The sequence below is a fragment of the Mustela nivalis genome (genome assembly GCF_964662115.1).
Source record: "Mustela nivalis genome assembly, chromosome: 7".
Classification (NCBI taxonomy): Eukaryota; Metazoa; Chordata; class Mammalia; order Carnivora; family Mustelidae; genus Mustela; species Mustela nivalis.
Window position 1 is genome coordinate 104,823,752 of NC_139026.1, and position 23,838 is coordinate 104,847,589.

At 46.8% G+C, this 23,838-nt stretch overlaps 1 protein-coding gene across 3 annotated transcripts in view; it reads left to right on the plus strand.

Moving 5' to 3' along the window:
- ANO2 (anoctamin 2) overlaps window positions 1-23,838 on the plus strand; it is a 342,917-nt gene that overhangs the window by 283,233 nt on the left and 35,846 nt on the right. For all 3 annotated transcript variants that reach the window (XM_082742732.1, XM_082742731.1, XM_082742733.1), the window contains 4 exons: window positions 11,201-11,312; window positions 13,525-13,582; window positions 13,740-13,840; window positions 23,620-23,765. In XM_082742732.1, coding sequence (XP_082598858.1) covers window positions 11,201-11,312; window positions 13,525-13,582; window positions 13,740-13,840; window positions 23,620-23,765 — 417 coding nt within the window. The remainder of the gene's footprint in view (window positions 1-11,200; window positions 11,313-13,524; window positions 13,583-13,739; window positions 13,841-23,619; window positions 23,766-23,838) is intronic.

Here is a 23,838-nt window from a genome sequence, read left to right on the forward strand (position 1 = left end):
ACTAGTGCTCCCGAAAACTGCAGGGACTTCCCCTGCCCCATGTAGGCATGGGTCCGCCTTGGCCTGGAAGGGGAGCCTGTCTGCAATCTAGCTGTGGGCATTCTTCTAGCTGGAGGCAGAGTGGGGGAGGCAGGGCTCACAGCGGGCTTCTAGACCAAATCACCCAGGTGCCAGCCGCTCCTTTGTCTCAGGATAAGTCTCAATCTCTAGCCCCACCACCTCAGCCTCCTCCTCCTCTCCCTTCCAAAAATGTGTGCGCAGTGCTGTTTGTACGTGGAGCTGGGCAGTTCACCGTTCACTCTCCCAGGTACAGGGTTGGGCTTCTTGTAGGTGCTCAAAGAATGGTGGCTGTGTCAAGTCAGAGTTTCCAATTCTGAAAATGACTGTGTTTGTGAGTTGTTTAAACACTGTGAATGTCCTGCTGCTGTGTCGCTGCCCAAGGGCCCCTGAGGTAGGGTGGGGACGTAAACAAAAGGAGGCGGTGGGGTAAAGGACCTGGTTTTAATGGAGTGCCCACCACCTGTTGGGGACACCGTTGGGCATGGCACATACATTGTGCCATGGACTCTTCACCGTAGGACCGGGAATTGGTCATTGCTTTCATTTCACTTCTGGGAAGCCTGAGGAGGTTTAGGAGCTTGGCTCGTGAGCACGTGGTTAGTGGTGTGTGTGTGTGTGTGTGTGTGCGCACGCACGTGCATGTACACAAGCCAAGCACTGCTCTAAGCACTCTCTGTTTATCAGTATATTGAATCCTTAGAAGTGCCCACAGGATGTCGGGAGTCTTAACATGCCCATCTTAGAGTCAGAAGACTGATTCACAGAGAGATGAAGAACAGGCCCAAGGTCTTGGGGTAATGGGGGTGAGTTGGGCCTCAGTGCAGGGACCATGACACTCTACGGTCTGGTAATACGTAGCTGTCCTTGTCCTCAGGAAAGTTCAGAGGTGTTGAGAAAGGAAAAGAAAACGCCGTGAGAGGCTCTGGGTTTACAGGGCAATGTCCCCACCCACATGGGTGCCAGGTGGTAGGGTCTCTGGAGAGCAGGGGGATTCAGAGGGAACAAGCCCTGCATGCCCTGTCCCCTGCCTCCTAGGCCTGCATGCATGAGGACACCTGTGTAGGTTCACAGACTTTGGGGTCCCTCACGCATTATTAAATTAAAAAAATTTTTTTTTCCAAATAATTGAAATGTCTCAGTGTAAAATTTTGTATCCAGTTCTAAGCTCTCCCCAGGGGAAAGTCAGTCTATTACTGTCCAGGAGAAGGAGAGAGGGAAGGGGAAAAGGGAGAGGAAGCTCAGCGCCAGAGGCTGTCAGACGTCGAAAATTCTTTTAAAGAACATCTTGAACATTCGTGGGTGGGTCTAATTTTCCATCAGATGTGGACAATGTGTGTTTTCAGAGTCAGGGGGAAGCGCTGCTTTGTTGGCTCTGAGCGTGGGGACAAGAGGAGGTGGTGTCACTGGGGCCTGAGCCTGCTCGGGAGCTGGAGCGTACTTTCCCCAGGAGGGATACGTGGGGATGCATGTGAATGTGTGTGGGCAGGGATGTGTGCCTTCCCGGGGTGGGGTTTGGGGGCGTGTGGAGACCGTAGTGCTGGTAATTTGAAATCTGGCCCGAGAGTCAGGTCTGCAGGGTCCATGCTCTGCCACCAGCTACAGACTCCCTGGGTGGCCTCAGGCAATGAGGGAGGAAGAGCCTCCTGCCTGGCCGTCTGTGAGGCCAGGGGAAGGGTGTGGCTCCAGGGGATCCTGCTGCTGTCTGGGGGCCCCCTCGCTGCTGTGGGCGTGAGGTCTTGTGAATGTTGTCTGGGCGGGACGAGGACATGGGAGGCCGCTGCTAATAATAAAAGGGAGCTGATCATGGTTATAGCCCAAGTTCGTGGCACAATTCATTCCAGTTATAGGAAACTATTATTAGTAACATGCTACTTATAATAGTTTAATACAACTGGCAAGAATCCCTTCCCAAACTTGAGCTCTAACTATGAACATGTCTCTTTCATGTTTCCAATGAATCACGGAAGCACTCCTCTCTCCTACTAGCAGGAAGTCCAACGTATTCCTCTCCTTCGAGGTTTCCAAGTACCCCGACTTAAGACTTAAGCCACGAGAAGAGAAAAGAGTATAGTGGGCATTGTTTGCTGTGTTTTCCCTCCAGACCCCTTCTCCCCTCTTCTTCACCAGGTCCGGTGGCCCCAAGCCCAGCAGCAGATGGTATCACAGGAGCTCCCCAGCTCTGGTTTCCCATTGGGATCAGTTGACAGGAAGCCATGGAAGAGCAGGAGGAAGATTAGCAGGCGGGAGAGGGAGTTGGGGCTAGTTCTTCCCTGCTTCTCCCTCATCTCTGGGAGAAGTACCTCCTTTCCTAACCATGGCTTCTATGGGATGAGTTCTCCCTCATGGTCCTTGTTGGCCTCCAGGGACACCATTTCTTCTTCTCACCCCTTCACCACTGTAAGTAGAAGCTTCATGAGACGCATGTCCTTTGAACATCTAAGGTGAATTCTGTTTCCTGCGGGGATCTTGACTAATAGAGGCAGTTGGGCCAACGCCCTTGTTTAAATAGGGATGTACCTGCAGTATGTCCAGCCTTCTGCTCTTTTGGGTCTCCCAGCTTCGCACCATGGCTCTTGGATGCCAGCCCTGTCCCATCTGACAGAAGAGGTTGGGCCTTCGCTGAGAGGGTCCCTCCATTCTGTTGGTCCTGGGCAGCCCATTGCTCCCCAGGGAGGAGACCCTCCCCTCCACAGTAAGCACTGTGGAGGGGCTATAGCTGTCACGGTCCCTGCTTCCAGGGACTTGTATACACCTCCACTCCCCATCTCCAGGATGCCCTCCAACCCATAGACTCAGACCAAGGACTCCCTTCTCCCCCAGGAAATCCACTCAAAGAGCATACAGCTTGTCCTCTTAAACTTGCACAACACAGTGAGCCTGATGCTACCCCTTTTCATCTCCCTCAAGGAGACGTTACCCTCAGCGACTCCAGGGGCTCTCGCCAACCCAAGTGATGGCCACCCCGACCTTCTAAAAGGCCCCTGTCAGAGATTCTTAGTAACATTCCAGCACCTCTCTCATGAAAGAGGAGACAAGTGTCCAGATTAAATGCCTGCTGCAGTGCTTTGCTACACTAATCAAAGCAGATGTTTGCACCCTTACTCTCTGCTTGGTGCTCCCAATACTTGATTTCTCTCAGTCTTTACAAGAGATGTTTAAGGAAGGTCTCATCTTAGGAGTTAGGACAGTGAGGCTCAGCAAAGGATATCACTTGTCTGGGAACGCTGGGACTTTTTAGTCCCAAGGTCTTCATCTGTTCTGTTACAGCCTTGTGACTTGTGTCACAGGACACAGAAGACCAGAAGCAGGAAGCCCTTGGGATATCTCCCAGTGCACTGTCCACCTGTGGCCACGACTTGCTCGAGGCTCTGGTTTGTCAAAGCTGGAAGGTGGCTGGATGCTTTGAAGGATGATTCGCAGTTGGTGTAGTGCTTCTCCCTGCTGGGGACGTGACCCCGGGGTACAAAAGCATGGAGTTCCAAGGACTCCATGTGTCCAACTTTGAGCTCTTAAGTTTTCCTTCAAACCTGTTACTTCTCACCCATGTATTTGCCATCTCAGGAATGGGAACTATCAACCATTCAAATGCTTATAGCCAAACCTGTGTGTCACCCTGAACCTCTCTCTTGCTCTCTTTTTTTTTCCATACCCAGATTCCAGTCTGTTAAGTACAGCCCATTCCACCTTCAAACATACCCCAGATCTGACTATTGTTCACAGGTTCCATCGTAATACTGGTCATCTCTTGCTTGGATCGCCGTACACTCCTCTTCAGTCTCTCTGCTTCTACAACTGTCCCACCCTACACACACACACACACACACACACACACACAGCTCATTTTCTGTGATCCTTTTAAAATCTAATCTAGCTCTATCCCTTTCCTCTGCAGAACCCCAAGCTGACTTCCCATTGTGCTTCTAATGAGATCTAAAGTCCTTTCAGTGGCCTGTGGAGGCCCATTGAGCTGCCCCTGCCTTCCCCTCCTGCTCTACTGCCTACTAAATGCTTTCTCCTCACTCTGACTGCTCCAGTCCCTCAGGCCTTTCTGTTTCCTGTGCATCCGTAGACCTCGCACATCCACAGCCCTTCCCCAAGGTTGCTACCCTGGCTCCTCCCCAGCCCTTCTGCGCTGGTTTCATAGGATCCCTGGGGCCTCAGCTGAGAGGTCAGCTCCCCAGAGGCCTTTCTTGACCATTCTGGTTGAAACAGTCTCCCTGCCTTTTATCCTCATTGCTCTCCAGAATGGTACGTGTGTCTGCACCCTCTCCTATACCATTAGCTCCACAGGGTGGGGAATGTATTGGTTTGGTGACCGCTGTGTTCCCAGTGCCCCATGCCTGGCACATAATAGCCCCTTGAGAAATATTTCTTGAGTGGAAAAGGGATGAAAAAGATAAAACGTTCCTTCTGAGCTGCCTTCCCTGGGAAGACGTGAGTAGACGGGCTACGGGGGCATGACTCCCTTCCCACTCACTGGGATTGGTTTCCAGACCAGTGTGCTTGTGAGATGACCCACTGGTGTCACGGGAGCCTCTGTGGTCCCACACCGGGCACACCTATTTACCTGTTCTTTCCCTGCTCCTCTCTTTGCCACGGGGAGACAGTCCGCATGGTGCAGCTGTGGCAGTCAGATGGGGAATCTGTGTTAAGGGCCTGGACAGCGCCTGGCACACAGTGGCCCATGAGGGGGCCCATCAATCTCTCTGTTCCCTTGATCCTCTTCCCCAGGAGCTCCCTGCATACTTAGTCTCCTTTCTTAAAATGAGGTGCCCTGGCGTGCTGTCACCTTGGGCGAAGCTGCTAGACAGCACAGTAGGTCTCCCATCCCTCTGGGAACTAGAGTCATCTTCCTGACTCTAACAGGGGGATCCCCTGCACTAAGACGCTCTTGTGGGCTACAGGAGCATCCACACTTAATCTGCAGTCCTGGGGCTCTCCGATCCCTTCGGCAATGCACCGGCTGCTTAATTACCCAGCTGGCTGGCTTTCCCTATGGTGACTTCCTGCCTTTGGCGATGGTGCAAACAAGGCAACAGCATCATGCAGGAGGCTGAGACACGCCTACCCGCACTCCCATAAACACACACAAATAGAGGGAAGGCCAGGACTGGTACTAGTTGAAATATACACTTGGGCGTCTCATTTCGTTTTGTCGCCATCGCTGTATCTTTGCTGGCTAGGCGTCCGGGACTCCGGGGACGCTGAGCTGCTTCTCGAAAATTCAGACCCTGCCCCTGGCATTCTCTCGCGGGCCCTGCCGTTTTCATATGATTAGGATGGAGCTCTGGGGACGTGGACTTCTGAGCTGGCCCCCTAGGACTAACTTGGGCTTTCATACTAATTATTTTCCAAGGCAGTTTACAGCTGGGTCATTCGTACTCATATTTTTTCATGACACAATGCTCCAGGGGTTTAACACTTCACAGAAAAGGGGGCTTGGGTAATGGCTCGGCCCAGGAATTCAATGTGATTGCTCTTCTGGTCCTGGGACAGCATCTGCCCTCTGCTGGCAATCTGCCTCGGCAGGTCAGGAGGAGGTGAAACCCTCAGAAGACCTCTAATCAAGGCAGGGTGACTTTATGGGGTACACAGGATTTGGGGAGCAAATAAGGATGGAGAGGGGTTGCCTTCTACCTGCTCCCATGGTCTCCACATTGATGCCCCTCCTGCACCCCTATAGCCATCGCAGTCTAAAGGCACTGTGTTCGGAATTTCATGAAGCACAAGGCTCTGGGCTGTTTTCTCATAGGCTTGGCTTCCAGCCCCTCTAGAGGTCTGTGTCTTTACGAGGGGATCCTGCCAGTGGCCTGAACTGCAGATTGTTCTTCTTGGCCTAAAGACATCATCCCCATCCCAAATGGACTCTGGGAGAACTTGTTCTATCTCTTGAGTCATGTAGCCTTTGTCACAGACAGATGAGGCTCCTTGTGTTGGCCACTGAGAGAGATCCAGCACTCCGACTGGAGCCTCGGGCTTTGACACGCCCCACGCCCGGTTATCTTCGTCCCTGGGGGTGTTCCCTGGACGGCTCAGCAAAGCCCGGAACGTGGCTGCAGAGCTTCTCTGAGGTGGGGGCATCCAGCTGATTTAGTGGCCTATCAAGGGGATTTGGATTGTTTATTGGAAGTGCCCATTATTTATGGTGGCCCATGGCCCTAAGAACACAGGCAAAGGCTGTTTTTAGAACTAAAACTAATAAATAATCACCAGGCCCATGATTTATCAGCTTGGAGGAAGGGAACCACTCATTTCCAGTTGGAGTGAAGTATCCCAAAAGGATCGGATTCTCTTTCCCAAGAACTTGGAGGACATTCCTGCAGGGATTGGGAGATCTGAGCACAGAGAGTTCCAAGGAGATTATAAAGAAAATCAAAGACACGTGCCTCTCTGTACCTCATTCTTAATCCTCTCCTTGCCACATTTACAAGACACGTTTTCTAAATTTTCAGCTCCTTGGACCTTATTACTCATTTTTGGATGAGATAAGTTTTAATTTTCTTATCCCCCAAATATTTTAAAATGAGAGACAAGAAGGGGTTGTTACTGTTGAATTGGCTGCCTCTGGTACACTGGGCAAAGGCTCAAAATCGCACTGAAAACCTTTTCCTTCCCCCTCGCTTCCTTCCTTCTCCCCATTCCTTCCTTCTTCTTTCCTTCTCTTCCCCTTCCCTTCCCTTCCCTTTCCCTTCCCTCCCTCTGTCCTTCCTCTTCCCCTTCCCTTTCCTTCTTTCCTTCTTTCCCTCCCCCCTCCCTCCTCCTCCTTTCCTTCTCCCCCTTCCTCTCCTCCTTCCTCCTTCCTCCTTTCTTCAACAGGGAAGTGGAGGAACATTTCTGCTGGGTGCCTCTGTCCCTCCCCCATCACTTACATTTTCTTCTTTGGCAGCAGCTCTGCCTCACCTCCTGCCCCCTCTCTGCCCCTCCCATGTCAGGGGCTAGAGCCCTTCTGGGTCCTGCCTCCAACTCCAACACCCCCATTTCTTATCTTCTGGGTAAGGTGGGGAAATTTAAATTAATTAAATGAAATTGAAATTGAAATGAGGGAGATTTCATTCTTTTGGCTGTTGCTTTCTTGTAACTTCATACCCACAGGCAATGGTCCTCCCTTGGAATGAGAGGGAATTTTTATTAAATGATAAATATTTTTTCATTATTCTAAATCATATCTTTTTCATGTCACTAATTCATTCATTCAATAAATATGCTTAGTCGGGCCCATCTGCTGCACAGGACCTGACTGTGCTCATTCTGGAAAAGCCATCCACACCATGTGTGGTGGGGCTGGGGTGGCGTGGGGCTAGGGAAAACCAAGGTTAACAGCCATGTGGGGGTTCAGAATCACGAGATCTTAAAATGGAAAGTGACCTTAGAAATGGATGGCAGGCATTTCTTGGGCCTCAGTTTTACTTCCTTTTGTCAAGGAAAATAGGAATCACACTAAAGAAGGATCTTGAGCCCAGCGAAGATTTGAGAAGCATGAATCCAATAGGGACCCACCGGCTTCCTTGTCAGGCAGACATCTTAGCAGGGAAGGAAAAGCCCTTACAGGCGACATATCTGTGGGGCTTTGCTAATGTCCTTAAACTGAAGAAGTCACAGTGTTCACTGTGAGCAGTGAGTACAGACCATCTTCCAAATGCTTGTTGGGCAAGGCTGTGTGGGATTGGCCTCCCTTCTAGCTCATGGGGCTGTGCCCGTGGCCCTCCAGGCGTGGCAGGAAGGAGAAAACCACAAAGCCGTCTGCCAGCTGAGGGATAGCACGGTAGACTTTTCCAGCTTCATCTCCTATAAAATTATGGCAATGTCTCCAGATTCCCTAGCAGACAATGTTTATTTCCAAAGTTGTCTGGGGGACTTCAGGAAGCATGGGCTGAGAGTTCTGGGGAGGTGGGGGGAGGGGCTATTTTGATTAGACCTTTCCAGCTACATGCCAACAGGGTCACCTATTAGCTGTCCTCCCCACTGGTTGGTAGAGAGTACTCATTAGTCAACATGATAATGATGCCCAGAACCTTAGGGTCTAGAGTCATACACAAATCCCTGGCCACAGATGGCTCAACTGTGCTGCAGAAAGCAGGGCTGCCGGCTTTGGAGGAGATGACGGCATTGGAGGACGCTATTTAGGACAACAGGAGCTATCGTTTATTGAAGTCCAGCACTTGCCTGGTCCTAGGCTAAGGGCTCTGTCAACATCCTATGCTGTCTTTAACAACTTGTGAGGGAGATGTCGGTACCCTTCCTCTATAAGTTCATTCCTCTAACTACACTCTGCATTTGAAGTCAGGTGTGTCTGATGCGCAAATCTGTCCCTATGGCCATCTCTGGAACAAAACAGCCAAGTAGTCACTGCTGTCAACATACAGCTGAGCCCAGAATAGCATGACTGGGTGATCTGTAGGTTCAGCTTGGCCTGCCAGGGCCTCTAGGTCTGCTCGAGAGCATAGCCAAACTTAAGTAGGCTTCAGGATGATAAGGCTCCCGGAGAATGAATCAGTTTTCAGTGTTGCTGGCTGCCTAGGGTGATGCCATGTTTCTTAGGGTTCACGGGGGCTAGGACATGACTAGAGGATGAGTAGCTCTCATTTCCCCAGGCCTTAGGGAGAAATCTGGGCCAGGATCAGAATTGTGATAGTAGCACTATGGTGTCTTAAGCTTTCTGGGGTTCTCAAGGCCTCTTCTGGGGCTGTGGGTTCCTAGGGGCTGACATCCGCCTGCGACAGTCTCCTCAGTAGGTCTCTGCTCACACGTGGACCACTGCTGATGCTTCTGGGCATCACCTCTCATCCTCAGGACTGTGTTCCAAGATTGCAAATGAATGAGGGGCTCTCTGTGCTTTGTGGGAAAACAGGTCATGGAAATCCTGCATTCTTCTCCCTAAGATCCCCTTGATGAAAGGGGAGAAGATTCCTTGCCACTCGCATATTAAGTCTTGAAAAGACCTGGCAGTTTGCAAAAGGCTCCCCCAGAGACCTAGGTAAAGGAAGCTCCTTATAGAAAGGCTGGAGTCGTCATTCATCCTGGCAGCCCCCAGCTGGGGCTCAATGAATGTGACCTGAACACTCAGAAATATTTCTTAGGTCCCTATCCTGTGGGCCAGGGTTGGAGGGTAGGGAGGTGGAAGAAGAGGTGTGATGGAAACAGCAGTCCAAGGTCCTGATTTCACAGTGTGGTGGTGTCTCTTTGGAGACAGGGGGATCTGGGTTCAGACCTTAACTCTTATGTAACCTGAACTTACTCCCCGTGTGATCTAGAGCACTTCTCTGGACCTTGGCTGTCTCTCTTTGTAGTGAGATGTGCTACCCCCCTTGTATAAGTAGGTACATGTCCCTTTGGCCTCCCTGGGGGTCCCCACAGCTCTCTACCTACAGGTGATCTCCGGTTGTGAGCTCAACCGCTGCACAGGATGAGGCAGAATTGCCAGGGAGTCAAGTCCAGTGGTACCCATCACCCAGTGAGGGACTGCATTTGCTTGTTCCTCAGGGTAATAATTATGAGGGGTGTTTCACAGTCTCTTCCAAGGACCCCAGGGGAACTGAGCCCCTGTCGCCTGTGGCATTCAGTTGTTCAGAGCACATCTGTGCTGCCCTCCCTCCCTTCTCTGCAACTGCCGCACTCCCTTACCAGGCTTCCTGGGAGCACTTCCCAAATAGATTACTTATTCCCAAACTACTTACTTCTTGACATAGCAGGTAACCCCAACTAAGAGAGAAGATCAATGAAAGGTCCTGTTGTGATTTTTGGAAGGCATGGAGGTAGGTCATTAATACTGAGAAATATAAAATACGGTAGAAGAAAAAGAGATTACCACCCTCTGAAGTCATCGGGGAAGGCTTCGGGGAAGAGATTACAGGCAACATTTGATCTGATTGCGATAGGTTGTGAAGGATTTGTACATAAGGGGATGGGTCCAGGAAGGGAATATCAGGAGAAGAAACCAAGTTTTGCATCCACTTTTCCAAAGATGTCTACTAAAGCTACATGTGAGTCAGGTGGGCAGACATTGACAAGTCTGTACGCCAACTTCATCGGGGCACAGAGCATCCCAGCTGGAATGGTCATGGTGCTTTGGCCTTGCCCTCCCTTGGCACACTTTCAAGTACACGATGCAGGGGTTGTGCTTGCTTTCTGCCCCTGAAGTGTAGCCCTGTCACTTCTTATCTTCGCCAAGACGTTTGTCACGATCCATGAATCCCCAGCAAACACTCGGCCCCGTTGTCCACCACAGCATCCCCCGGGTCTCGAGTCTTCTGAAGGCATCAGGGAGGTTTCTGCCCAAGGTTTCTTAGGCTTCTTGGGGGATTATGGGCCGACTCCTTGCCTGAACCTCATAGGACTCGCTAGGGCTATGTCCCCCGATTTGGAGACATTAGGCTTGTGTTTGTTTCACTTATCTGATGGTCCATCACCATTTGAACACATGAATGCAAGTTGCCCTGGTCTATCCAGAGGGCGTGCAGATTCAGGCTTTCCTGTCAGAAATGAAGAGACAAGAAGGAGGAACTGTTTCGTGGTACCCAAGACACGTCTTTGCTGCCTATTGACTGTAGTTCCTTGTTTAACAAGGCATTTTCACCAGGGACTTTCATTCAACTAGAATCTTACAGAAGTGGTAATCAGATAGTTAAAAGCAGAGTCCCCCCTGATGAGGTGAGCGTGGTTGGAAGAAGTTCTACCAGCTCAGATGGCATAAGAGGAGGGAAGTGGAGGGAGAAAGGTGATGATTATGCACACCATTTGCCTTCTGTAGCTTCATAGTACCTGGCAACCCATTTGGGACCTCCCAGATGAATTCAGTTCTAATGTGCCAGAAACCGATCTCTTGATTTCTACTCTGAAGGAAGGAGAGCTGAGAGACAACAGCTCATGTAGTCAGGATTAAAACTCTGAAGAGGTGAAAAATCTGTCTCGGGGCATCTGGGTGGCTCAGTGGGTTAAGCCTCTGCTTTCGGCTTGGGTCATGATCCTGGAGTCTTGGGATCAAGCCCTGCCTCGGGCTCTCTGCTCAGCAGGGAGCCTGCTTCCCCCTGCCTCTGCCTGCCTCTTCCTGCTTGTGATCTCTGTCTGTCAAATGAATAAATAAAATCTTAAAAAAAAAAAAAATCTGTCTCTCAGTCTTACAAGCTTTGCTCTTCTCTTTCAGAGGTTCCAAAAACAGAACAGACTTTTGAAGAACGACTGATACTCAAAGCTTTCTTGCTGAAGTTTGTCAATGCCTACTCGCCCATCTTCTATGTGGCCTTTTTCAAGGGGAGGTAAGTACACTGGTTTCACACATGGAAGACTGGATCCTCAGCTTGTGCACACTGCCAATGTACACCTTCTTCCAGCCCCACCACATTGTTCGTGAAGTAGTGGCATTAGCATTACATCATTTTGGATAGAATCTTCAGATTGTGATAACCAGGGAAACTACAGGATTTGACCCTGGGCTCCAAAGGAAATCTCAGAATAATCTGGGACTCCCAACTTCGAGCACGAGATAGGAGGGAATTTCAGGTCTGGCGAGTGGTTCTTAGGTCTTGCAATGCCTTTTGGACACTAGCTACCTTGAGTTAGCATAGATATCACAGGTTAAAGGCATTGTGAAGGATTTGTACATAAGGGGATGGGTCTCATGAGACTGCTCTCACTCCAGACATGAGCTGCAGGCTCTGGGGTACCTGTGCCACTCATGATTCAGACCAACTGGCTACAACCACTAACGCCTCAGGTTTGCTCATTCTCTAGATTGACTCACAGAACTCAGGAATGTCCTATACTTAAAATAACGGTTTTATTATAGAAAGAGGGTACAAATCCAAACCAGCAAATGGGTGAGGCACATAGGGTGAGGTTTAGGAGGGTCCTAAACAGAAGCTTCCAGGTCCTGCAGATGCACTAGTTTCCTGGAACATTGATGTGTCCCACCACCCAGGAAGCTCATTCAAGCCTCTGTGTCCAAAACTTATAAGGTTGCAGTACGTAGGTCTGATTGGTTGAATCATTCACCATGTGACTGGGCTCAGGGGCTCAGGGCCAACCCGTACCCCTCCCACCTCACCTCACCCCAACACTACCCACCCTCCCCCCCACCCTGCACTCACACAGTTGGTTTTTGTGTCCTCCTCAATTCCTGAGTAATCTCATTAGCATAAATTTAGGTATAGTTCCAAGAGCCCACCGTGAATAACAAAGAGAATCCTCTGGGGAAATTCTAAAGATTTAGGTGATTCTCTAAGAACCAGCAGCAAAGAATCTAGTCAGATTCTTTATTATGCAAAATGTCTAGATGTAAAATCACTTCCGATAACTATTTCTCATGGTCAGGTCAGTTGGCTGCCTATAAGGAGATTTCCCAGTAGGCATTAACTTTGTCAGGAAAGCTTCCCTAAGACCAACATCTCATGAAGCAGGCATCCATAACAAGAGCTACTATTGTGCATATTTGATAGTTTCTTACAAATAGGTTTGTGACAAAACCACAATCCCTTCTGGGGAATCTCTGCCCTTGACCCTTATGAAACTAGAGTAGCAGAGAGATTGTTCGTATTAATGGATATATACTCCACTAGTGTTTTCTCTCTAGATTTAATATCAATAGCAAGTTTCATACATAGATATTCTAGGCCAAAAAATAGGGTCCTGACCCTTTAGATAAATCTGTGGTCTGTTGAAAGAGATGGTATTGTAAACAGCCCGTGCAATGAGTTGCCATCAGAGAAGTATCAAGAGAGTGTCGGGGAAATACTTAATTGTGAACAGACAGACTTCACAGAGAAGGAAAGATTTGAGCTGAGCCTTAAACAGATGGGTAGGATTTCCACAGGTAGATGAGGGGTAACAGTTCAAGAAGGAGTCTTCTCATTACCTGGCTGTTCTGTGATTGGCTTTTTCCTCTCAACCTCCCCCCCCCCACCTTCTCCGTCTTCTTGTCCTCCAATAAGGTAGACCCTACTTGGAGGAGGAAGGAGGCTGGCTGTTTCCGTGCCTTTAAATATACTCAGTAGGAAGTTTGAATTATTCTTTTCTGATCCCAGGAATCACTGCTTGTGACTTTGGCCTGTCTCCCCCTCCATTTCCTGGGAGATCAGAAGCTCTCACTGAGGAGCTGTGAACAGAACTCAGTTCTTGACATTAGTTGAGGGATGAAGGTGAACAGATAGTACACTTAGGGATAATCCAAACCTCATGGTCTTGAGGCTCAGAAACTGTCACAGATACCCATATATGGGACCTTCCCAGTCCCTTGCCAGCCCCAGCCTCAGCCCCTGTCCCCTGGAACTCAGTTGAGAGGTGAACCCTCAATGGTGCAGGTGACAGCTAGCTGATAACACAGTGTACACGCCCACGCCTGGGTGATTTAGTGCCCACCCTGGCCAGTTCTTTCCACCAGGGTATTGGCCATTGCCTCACCCACTCAGAAGGCAGGCCTTCCAGCGGCCCTGCCTTCTCCTTCCCTAACTCTCCCACACTTCTGGACTTCAGGTTCGTGGGCAGACCTGGAAGCTACGTCTACGTGTTCGATGGTTACCGCATGGAAGAGGCAAGTACAGCCTGACTGGTGGTGGGTCGGTGCCCCCTGCCCTGCCCCGGGCCCCAATCTTGCCTGTCTCCCCCAGCAGCATGCCTCACTTCTTGCCCTTTCTTCTCTGAGCTCCATTTGGTCTAACCAGTCTTCTGTGATCTTCTTTTCTGGGCAGTGTGCTCCGGGGGGCTGCCTCATGGAGCTCTGCATTCAGCTCAGCATCATCATGTTGGGGAAGCAGCTGATCCAGAACAACATCTTTGAGATCGGAGTCCCGTATGTAATGAACCCCTCTTCCTCCTCCTCTCTCGCCACAGGGCCGGACTTCCAGCACAATGTTCCCGGCCTCCTCCTTTCAGAGAGCCTTGTTGTCTACTCCTGGTGGATAGTTTTCCCCATGAGGCATGGCCCCTCCCACAAGACTTGTTTTCTGATCTGATTTGGGAGGTTTGAGGCTTAGAAAGATTCATGAGCACTTGTTGCAGTAACATAATGGCTAAGTGGCAGAGCTAGGAGTCAGGTAGCTTAGACCTCGAAGTGTGAAATACATTTAATGCTCACTATAACAACAACAACAACAAAAATCTCATCATAGTGGATATAAGTGAACACAAAAATTTGGAAAAATTGTGTAATAATTTAGAGCAATTTCCCTAAGGAGCTGTGGGATATGTGAGTTTAGGAGGGGAAGGATGCAGACCCGGTAAAGCCCAGACTGGATCTTCACATGGATCTCCTCTCCCATCCCACATTGTTTGATACAGATTTCACAGAAGGACGTCTTTCAGTTAGGTATGGCGTGGAGATAGCCACGAGAAGAAACGTGGACTCACAGGCACTGGGTCTAAAAGAAACAAAAACTCAATAATGAAAATCTACCTTCAGGTCAAAGAAAAATATAAGCCCCCCCCCCCAATCTTGCTTTTTCTATTGCTTTTTGGTATTCACGTACCATTTTAGGTGTTTTTCTTTTTGGTGTTCATGTACCATTTTAGGTGTTTTTCTGCCCTCACCCTGAGACAGTCTTGGAAGCCCCTTGGGTGTGTGCTTTTCTTGGAGGAGGATGGGTAAGAACGTCTGTGTCTGGGTGTCTCTCACCTCCCTGCTTAAGCCAGCCTCTAGTCATCAGTCAGGACGTGATCACTTTTGAGAAACTCCACCCTCTGAAAGTGTACCCAGTTCCTAGCTTTCTGATCGAAAGCCATTCGGAGATAGTCAAGCGAAGCTAGTGAAACACATGGTCACCGTTCTCTAAGAGCTTACCATCTCAGAGAGAGACCACATTTGTTATGGATAAACATCCAGAAAATATACAGACCGAGAAAAGATGTACCAAGCTACATCTGGCTCCTTTGAAGCTCCAAGAGCAGCCCCTCCATTCCTGCTACAAAGGAAAGTCTCTGTTCTCCTCCAGACATCTGGGGAAGACACCTGTCCTTCCAGTGCGTCGTACTCTGCTCTGGACGGAATTGTATACAGCTTGCAGACATGAGACTTACTTATCCCTGGACATCTGCTCTACTGCTTAGTCCATTCACTCTGGACCCAGAGGGCATTTATAGAGGATAGGAGAGGCAAGAGCTCAGGCATATGTTTGGACAATGTATTGGCATGTCCCGTCACCCATCAACTCCATCGGCCCCATAACAGATGAAATTAACACACGGCTGTTTGCCTTGAAGGCTCAATTTTCTTGTTTATGCTTGATGTGTGTTTAATATGCCACACATTAATTGATGGCAATTGCACGGTGACACATAAAGCTGTGGGCAAGCCACTTCTCTAAGTCTTGCTGTCCTCCTCTCTAAGGTGTTCTCATTTCAGCTCTGACATTCAGTAAACTTCTTCTCTATTCAGTGACACTGGACACCGCTGCTTCCAAAAAGAGGTCACTTCTGTTTCAAAAGATCATTCCTCATTTCAGTTTCTTGTCTGCTAGAGGACACATACAACATAATTCTGTAGTTAATTTCATATATATATATGTATATATATATAAACTACTTAAGATATGTAGTTAATCATAAAAATAAATATGTAATTAATCCCTGAGGATTTAGAGCAAAAATTCTTCTACCAGGCCCAGTGTCTTTTATCTCCAGAGCTCTTTGTAATTCTGCAGGTTGTTTTCTGAGTTTGGCCACATGAAATCATTATGATGGTGATTATTGGATTTTCCACTCCCTACTCGGAGCCCACTCTCAAGAAATTGGACCCCACCCAATCCAGAGTTCAAGCATCTGGCAATACCCTTATGTGGGACACCATTGAGAAACATGACATAAGCAAGAGAATAAAAAGGAGTCTTTTGCAGTTAAGAGAGACATTACAGTTGAACATGACAGTAAGGAAGGAGAGGTATAAATTACAAAACAGACTCAGTGGTCTTGAATTTTGCAGAGGAGGTAGCTCATCTCAGTAGGACGGAGATTGTCCAACAGATCTAGATTTAAATTGAAGCTTTTTAATATACTCACTCTGTGACCTTGTTAAAGTTATCCTAAAAAGATTTTCATACACCATGGCTTATGTAAAAATAAAGGTTGGATGAATGCCCAGCTGCCTAGAAAATAGAAAATACGGAGTCCAAGAAAGGAGGAACCATTCTTCGGGGTTCCAGGCAGCCTGGGGGTCCTGAACGTCATTACCTTTATGTTTTTAAGTGATGCTTTGTGAGTGTTTCAAGTCCAAGAATGAGATTGAAAAGACCAAGTCAGGAGCACGGTCTTTCTCTTCTGTTCAGGACCTAACGGCTTTTGACTCCTGTGCCTTCAGGTTCTTTCCTTAGAGGAGATAAATACCTGTCTTAGAGGCTGATTGATTTTTAAAAACAGAAGCAAGTCTGAGAAGTTAGGTGATTATACTAGTTAAGGATACTTGGGATGGAGACACCTGGGTGGCTCAGTCGGTTAAGCCACTGCCTTCGGCTCAGGTCATAATCCCAGGGTCCTGGGATCGAGTCCCGAATCAGGCTCCTTGCTCGGTGGGGAGCCTGCTTCTCTCCGCTTCTGCTGCCACTCTGCCTGCTTGTGTTCTCTCTCTCTTTCCTCTCTCTCTCTCTCTGACAAATAAATAAATAAAATCTTAAAAAAAAGAAAGAATACTTGGGATGAAAAAATATAAGATTATACAGTTAGAAGATGTTTATCAACTACTTCTGAAAGTGATTTTCTAAGATTCCTCCCAAAGAAAATTTCGAAATATTAAAGACTATCTAATTGGCTTTTATCAGTAGCCAGTCAATAGCAATAATTTATTTGTCTCCTCGAAGGTGAAACATTCTCACTAGATTCTGTGTGTGGGCATATCTTGCAAAAATTACTATAACCACAATTTTGATGCCCTTGAGAATCTTACAGTCCAGTAGGTTTCTTGTAGAACATTATTTCCCAACTTCAGTGATTTGTGAACTAACTTTTAAAGTTTTTTTTTTTCTCCATACCTACCTAAACAGTTATCTGCATATTCATTTCCTCTAGATCAACTCACTTTTAAAATCCATAACATTTCTGAAAATGGAAAATGAATGCCACCAGCTACCAGGAATTGCAAAGCACAGTAGAAAGAAACGCGATTGAAGTAAACCTTATTAATTAAAGAACCGATGACTCGGCCTGAGATCTGTATTCTCTCTCTGATAAAGGAAAACGGTGTGGGCCCTGGGGTGTTGTTAAAAACATGCCAGCCACAGACCTGGGTTTTCTCCTTGACCACAGTCTGAGGGCCTGAACAACCGCAGGGAAGGAAAGAACTCTGCCTGATGTTCTCGTGAGATGAAGGCCAAGTGTAGCGACCTCCAGAGGTGTCCCAGTGAACTGCAGGTGCAAAGGGCATGTTGCTCGGGAACAGCATCACCTCTCTAGCAACAGCATCACCTGCTGATCCCACTGGTTTCCACAAGGCTGGGGCAGAGGCAGGCATGTCTGTGGATACCAAACAGCTCCCCTGGGGGGCCCAGATAAGCCTTGCCAGCTTGCCCAGACTCTCCTTTGCCACCCCTTGAATCTCGCAGGTGCTGGATCTGCCCCGAAATCCGCAGAGCCGTGCAGTAGCCCGTCTTGTCCAGGCACCTTACCGCAGGCAGCTGCAGTCCCACCTCATCCAGGCCCGATTCCGAGGCCCTGGGGATGAAAGAAACACAGTGCTTCAAAGGGATGCAGTAAAGCTGGGAGCAGTAGGCCCTTTAAGCGCAGCTCTGTGACTAATTGAGGACACGATAATAAATAAAACTGGATTGCGTGATCTGGCCTTGGACTCTCCCCACTCAGCAACCCCAGGCTCCTGGGGCCTGACAGAGTTGCGACAGATGCTTTCCAGAGAGGCGTCGGATGGTTTTAAACATCACAGGCCCCAGAACAACCCTCACCGGCAGCTCCCTCTGGCATGACTTCCGACATGGCGGGCGGTGTGGCAGAATGGGATCTTGTGCTATTTATTACCGGAGTCCCCTGATGGGGGTTCCCATTCCCTTCCCTGCCACTGCCCCTCTGTGCCCCGCCTTTCCCACATGTGTTTGTGCAAGATAGACTTTGCATCCTGATTGCATGGGTCCCTGACACAAGCCACCCATGTCCTAACTTCTCACCAGACTTCGCTCCAGTCTTCCTTGAAGCAAAATTGGAAATGGGCCTTTTATTATTAAGAAGCTTTTTTTTTTTTTTTTTTTTTTTTTTGATAAGAGAGAAAATGCTATCTTTTTCAAATGCCAGATTCTCTCCTCGGTAAAGTCCGAGGCAGACAGAGCAAATCCATGAATACTCCCACCAGCAAACTGTCCCCCATCCCTATTCTTTCTAAAAACACCAGATCACATTCCAAAATAGCTATAATGTACCTTGGACATGGACAGCAAGATTTTATAAACTTTCTGCTTCCCCCCCCCCCTAAATGTGATAAATACTACATTTCAAGACATAAAACAGTCTCTCTTTAAAGCCATCACAGGCGAAGGAGGTCTGTGTTCCTGAAGACAGTGGAATCTGGCCATGAATCAGAAGTTTAAGGAACAAATTTGAACCTTGTCAGGTGTCGAAGAAAAGAATACATAGCTGAGGTTGCTGTGTTCCTCTTCTTTGGCCCATTTAGGGCTTGGTTCTGCCTTCTCTGATAAGGCTTGAGGCGTGTGGAGCCTGAGTCTTGGAGGGCTGAGGAAGGCTGCCTGGGGCCCAGATTCCTGTGGCAGGAAGGCCTTAAGGTGTGATAGACAATCACCATGGTCTTGGGGTAAGCCCACGGGGCACAAGCAAAGGAAAGACTCTGAACCTTCCGGACAGTTTCTCAGACCTGTCATTAAAAAGGGACGGAAAAACAGCAGAGCGGATGAAAAGGACAAGGGGGGTAACATCAAAGGAGTTATTTTAACGAGCGAGTGCATCATACGGTCGGAATCATAATATGAAGTTTTCCAAACGGACCATCTGTATGTTATACAATTTGCGGGATTCCTGTTAAATCCTGTTCTCAAGGGACTTTCTTTATTAATTTTTTTAATGCTCACTGAGATCAGCAGGAGGGGAACTTTTGGGAAGAAATGGTGCATAAGAATTATTTAAGGATTTTTTTTCCCCCTCATCGTCCTTGACAGTCTTTCCTGAAACTCCCCTTATGCCCTTCCCTTCTTTGCCACTTAGGCTCACAGTTGACCTTCTGTTTTCTTACAACGGCTGCTTTCTTGCCCTTGGAAGGCTCTACTCCCTCTCTCCATCCCTTGACTGTTAGTATTCCTTCCCTGTGCTCCCTCCATAGGTGGGGCTCATTGCTGGGGTGTTGGTTCCTCTCTCCAGGATGATTCATATTATTGTTGGCTTCTATCCAGACCTGTTTTAAGGGCTCTAGACCCATGTATAAAATGCTTACTAGATATCCCTACTTAGTTATCACGTGGGATCCTCTTCCTCAACCATTCCTCCTCCCCTTCATCAAAATGGCCTCTTCTCTAGTGTTTCTGTCATAGCAAACTCTATCACTATCCACACCCATCCTGAAGACCCCAGAATGGTCCTTATTCCTCATTTTGCTTCCCTTCCCAGTTACAGGTCACTACCAGCTTCTTAACTCTGCTTCTTGAGTCGTCTCTATCTGTCCTCATGTCCACTGAGGTCACTATGGACTCTGTGACCATAATCTCTCATGTCAGCCTCTGCCTAAGATGGCTGACAAGGCCTTCCATACTGTGAACCTGCACTACCTTTTCACTCTTCTGTGTCCTTACTTTTTCTCTCCTACTACCTGCTTTGAGCATTTTGAACTCCTTTCAGTCCCTTCTCTGAGCCATTTTCATATTTGCCTTGAGCCATTGAACAAATATTGCATAGATAATCCTCTCTGCCTAGAACACACCTTCTCCCTCTTTCCCATAGTTCCATAATCTTTCATCCTTTAGTTGGTTTACATATCTCCTCAAACTTTCCCTGATTTAGATCACGTTAATTTTCTGCTTTCATAATTAGCTGAATTTCTAACTTCATAATACTCATTACACATTACTGGCAGCACTTATTTAAGTGTCCACTTTCCCCTGCTAGATCACCTCATTAAACACATCAGATGTCATGTTTTTGCCTGCAGACCATCCTCTGGGAATCTTCATTCTCCTGTTCAAACCAAAACTGTTCACTAAACCTTCTGCGTAGCTACCAATCCAGTTAGATCCAACACTTCCTTTTTCTAATGGATTTCTTGTTTGCTGGATTCCACTGTTTCCTCTCTTGTTTTATATCCTTGATTGGTGAAATTCAGCCTCCCAGAACTTAATGAGGGTGGATGCCTAGAAGGATATCTTTTTTAAAACCCTGCATGGTTTACATCTCTTTATTCTGCCTTTGCACTTGATGTATAATTTGGCTGGGTATAAAATCCCTTGCTAAAAGTAATTTGCCTTTTCAATATTAATATTTTTTTCTAGTATTTTCTAGTGTCAAGGGCTGATGTTGAGAGTTCTATTTTTTGTTTCCAAATAAATTTTAGAGAATCTGTCTCTCTGGACATGGAAGCTTTTATTCCTAGAGTGGTGAAAGCTCATGATGACAGGCTTTGGTAGAAGTCCTTTTTCTTATCATTATCCTGAGTAGATCCTTCCAATCAGACAATGCATATCTTTCAGCTCTGGGATATTTTCTTGTATTGCCTTGTACTTTCCTTACAATTTTCTCTGTCTTCTCTTTATGATTAAATATTGGAGTTGCTAGACTGATTAATTTTATCTTTTCTTTCTTGTCCATTTATTTGTCTTTTCTAATTTTTTCTGCGAGTTTATTAATTTTTTAACTTTCTACCATTTTTTTGGATTTATTGCAGATCTAAATTTCCCCAGCTCATTTTTTCCTCTGAATAAACTTTTTACTCCTGCTGGTATTGGGAAAATAGTAGTCACCTGGGAAATATGGGTAGAAAGAGACACTAGGGTCTGCTCTTCCTTAAAGAGTGCACTGACCAATCACTATTGCCTGCCTTTGACGATACCTGGTGCCTGAAACTCCTGAGCCCTTCTGAGATTGCAGCATGAGTTGGCTTGCTTTTCTCTGCTGTCTTTCCCTGTAGAGACTTGGTCCCTACTCAGCCATCACGGCTTTACTAACCCCTTTATCTACTGTCTCTCTTCCAAGATATTTATTAATATCTCTTATACCCTGTTGACTCTTTTCTTTAACCTTGTGGTTTTAGACATTTTAAAATTCATTCACTGTCAGTAGCATTTCAGAAGTGAAAAGGATATAAGTATGTGCTCAATTTTCCATATTTAATTAAAACTACTGATTGTTCTTTACTAAAGATTTGGCCGTTTTCTGATTACTGGTATCTGGAGCAAAAGTCTCAATTTGAGTTTTAATTCTGGACCTCCCTTTCATCCATCCTTCCCTCTCTCTCCTTTCGCTTTATTTCTTTTCTTCTCTCTCTCCTTTATTTTTTTTCTTCACGTCTTCTGTCTTGACCTGCAGGAAGGGTCTCAGCCAGTCCACACTGTTTGGCTTCAGAAACTTTAGGCTCCTCCTAGGTTTTTCTTAATTTATTATTATTACAGAATTACTGTTTGCTTTTTACCATGAAATATTGCATTTTACTGCTGCTTCTATGGATCTCAGCTCATTCTTTAAATCCTTCTGTGATGGTAATGTGATGATGATGATGATGATGGTGGTGGTGGTGGTGGTAGTGATGATAAGAACAAGGGTAAGCCCTAAGTTAAGCATGTTACATAGATTATCTCCTTTAACTGACCTTAAGGACTAGTTAATATTTATTTTCTCATAGATAAAATTAAAGCTTATGGAGTTTTGTTTTTTTAAACATTTTATTTATTTATTTGGCAGACTGAGAGACAGTGAGAGAGGGAACACAAACAGGAGTGATAGAGGGAGAAGCGGGCTCTCTGCTGAACAGGGAGCCCGATGCTGGGATTGATCCTAGGACCCTGGGATCATGACCTGAGCCAAAGGCAGATGCTCAACAACTGAGCCACCCAGGTACCCCAAAGTTTCTGGAGTTTTAATAGCCTGACCCAGAAAATACACCTGGTGAGCTGTGAAATTAGGTCTTAAGTAATTATTTTCTGCCATCAAAGATCAGACTTTCCCCCACTACACTACATCACTATACCCCATTTTCTTGATAGCAAATGATATTATTACATAGGACACTGATCAAAACATTATTTTTAACTATTAGATTTCCACTAACTGTCAGGAGCATATTTAAAATGGAAGCCATACCTAAATGATATTGCAAATGCTTTTCTGGAAATAGCTGCATAGAGGTTAGATGATCCCATGTGGGCAGTGTTGGGGGAATTCCTGCATTGGATGGAGCATGGACTTCAAAATCCCTTTAACTCTTCAAGTCTGTGATTCTTACTGTTCTGCTATTAATTCTCCTCCCAACTATTTCCTAGAAACTTTCTTCTAGATTGATCAGAAGAACTGGTACTTTGTTCCTTTACCTAATTTCATTCTCTGTGATGGTGTGGCAACAAAAAGTATGAAAAGACTATATACCATGAGGACTATATCCTCAGGCATATTTTAGCGTTTAATTTTTTAAGATTTTATTTATTTTTTTGAGAGAGAGAGAATGAATGGGAGGAAGGTCAGAGGGAGAAACAGGCTCTCACTGAGCGGGGATCCCGATATGGGGCTTGATCCTGGGACTCCAGAATCATGACCTGAACCAAAGGCAGATGCTTAATCAACTGAGCCACCCAGCTGCCCCATATTTTAGCATTTGGTATTAAAATTTATTATCTATTGAATGCTTACTGTGTCCAGATATTATGCTAAGGATCGTATTATAAACATCATTTCACTTGTTGACTAGTCTACTCGAGCTGCCATCACAAAATATCATAGACTGTGTGGCATAAGCAACAGAGACTTTTGTTTGCCTCCAGAGCTGTGAGTAAACTCATTCCTGTTGTTTAAACAACAAACAAAAAACCCTGACAGGTACTGATTCTCACAGTTTGGGAGGCTGGAAAGTCCAAGACCAAGGACTGGCAGAGTTTGGTTTCTAATGAGGGCCACCTACCTGGATTGCAGATAACCATCTTCCTTCAATATGTGAAACTTGGGGGGATTCAATTCAACCCGTAAGAATGGTAGACATTTAAGTTAGCTTTGATGGAGATATGTTGCTGTTTATGTTATTAGGACCAAAAATGTTTGAGCTGGGAGGAGAGCATCTTGTGCTCTCTAGACATCCTCTCTTCCTCTCGAAGAGGGTGGATAGATCACCTATTGGACAATAGTGTGGTCTCAGCATTTGGCAAGAAGGGCCAACTGTCTTGTTGCTTCTTAAACAGTAGGAAGAGTTCAGTTTCTTTGGGTTTAAAGAAACTGGACCCTTTGTGGGGGGAACCTTTCATCATCCTGTTAAAAAACCTCATGTTGTCTTAGAGAGAAAAGTACTCTTTTTAATGTCCCTCTCTTTCTGTCCTTGGAGCAGAGATGACTTTAGTGTCAAAAAGCCTTATTTTGTTGTTGTTGCTGTTGTTTTCTCCTTCAGTCTCTAGAGCTGACTTTGTCTGCCAGAGGCTTTTGATGACTGGTCCATTTCTTTCCCAGGAAACTAAAGAAATTATTTCGGAAGTTGAAAGATGAGACAGAACCGGGAGAAACTGACTCTGCCCACTCAAAGCATCCAGAACAGTGGGACCTAGACTACAGCTTGGAGCCGTACACTGGACTGACTCCAGAGTACATGGAGATGAGTAAGATCCTATAATTTTTCCTCCCACTTAGGAGAGGTTGACATGGGGGTTCTGCATGGAGGTCTGCAGGGAA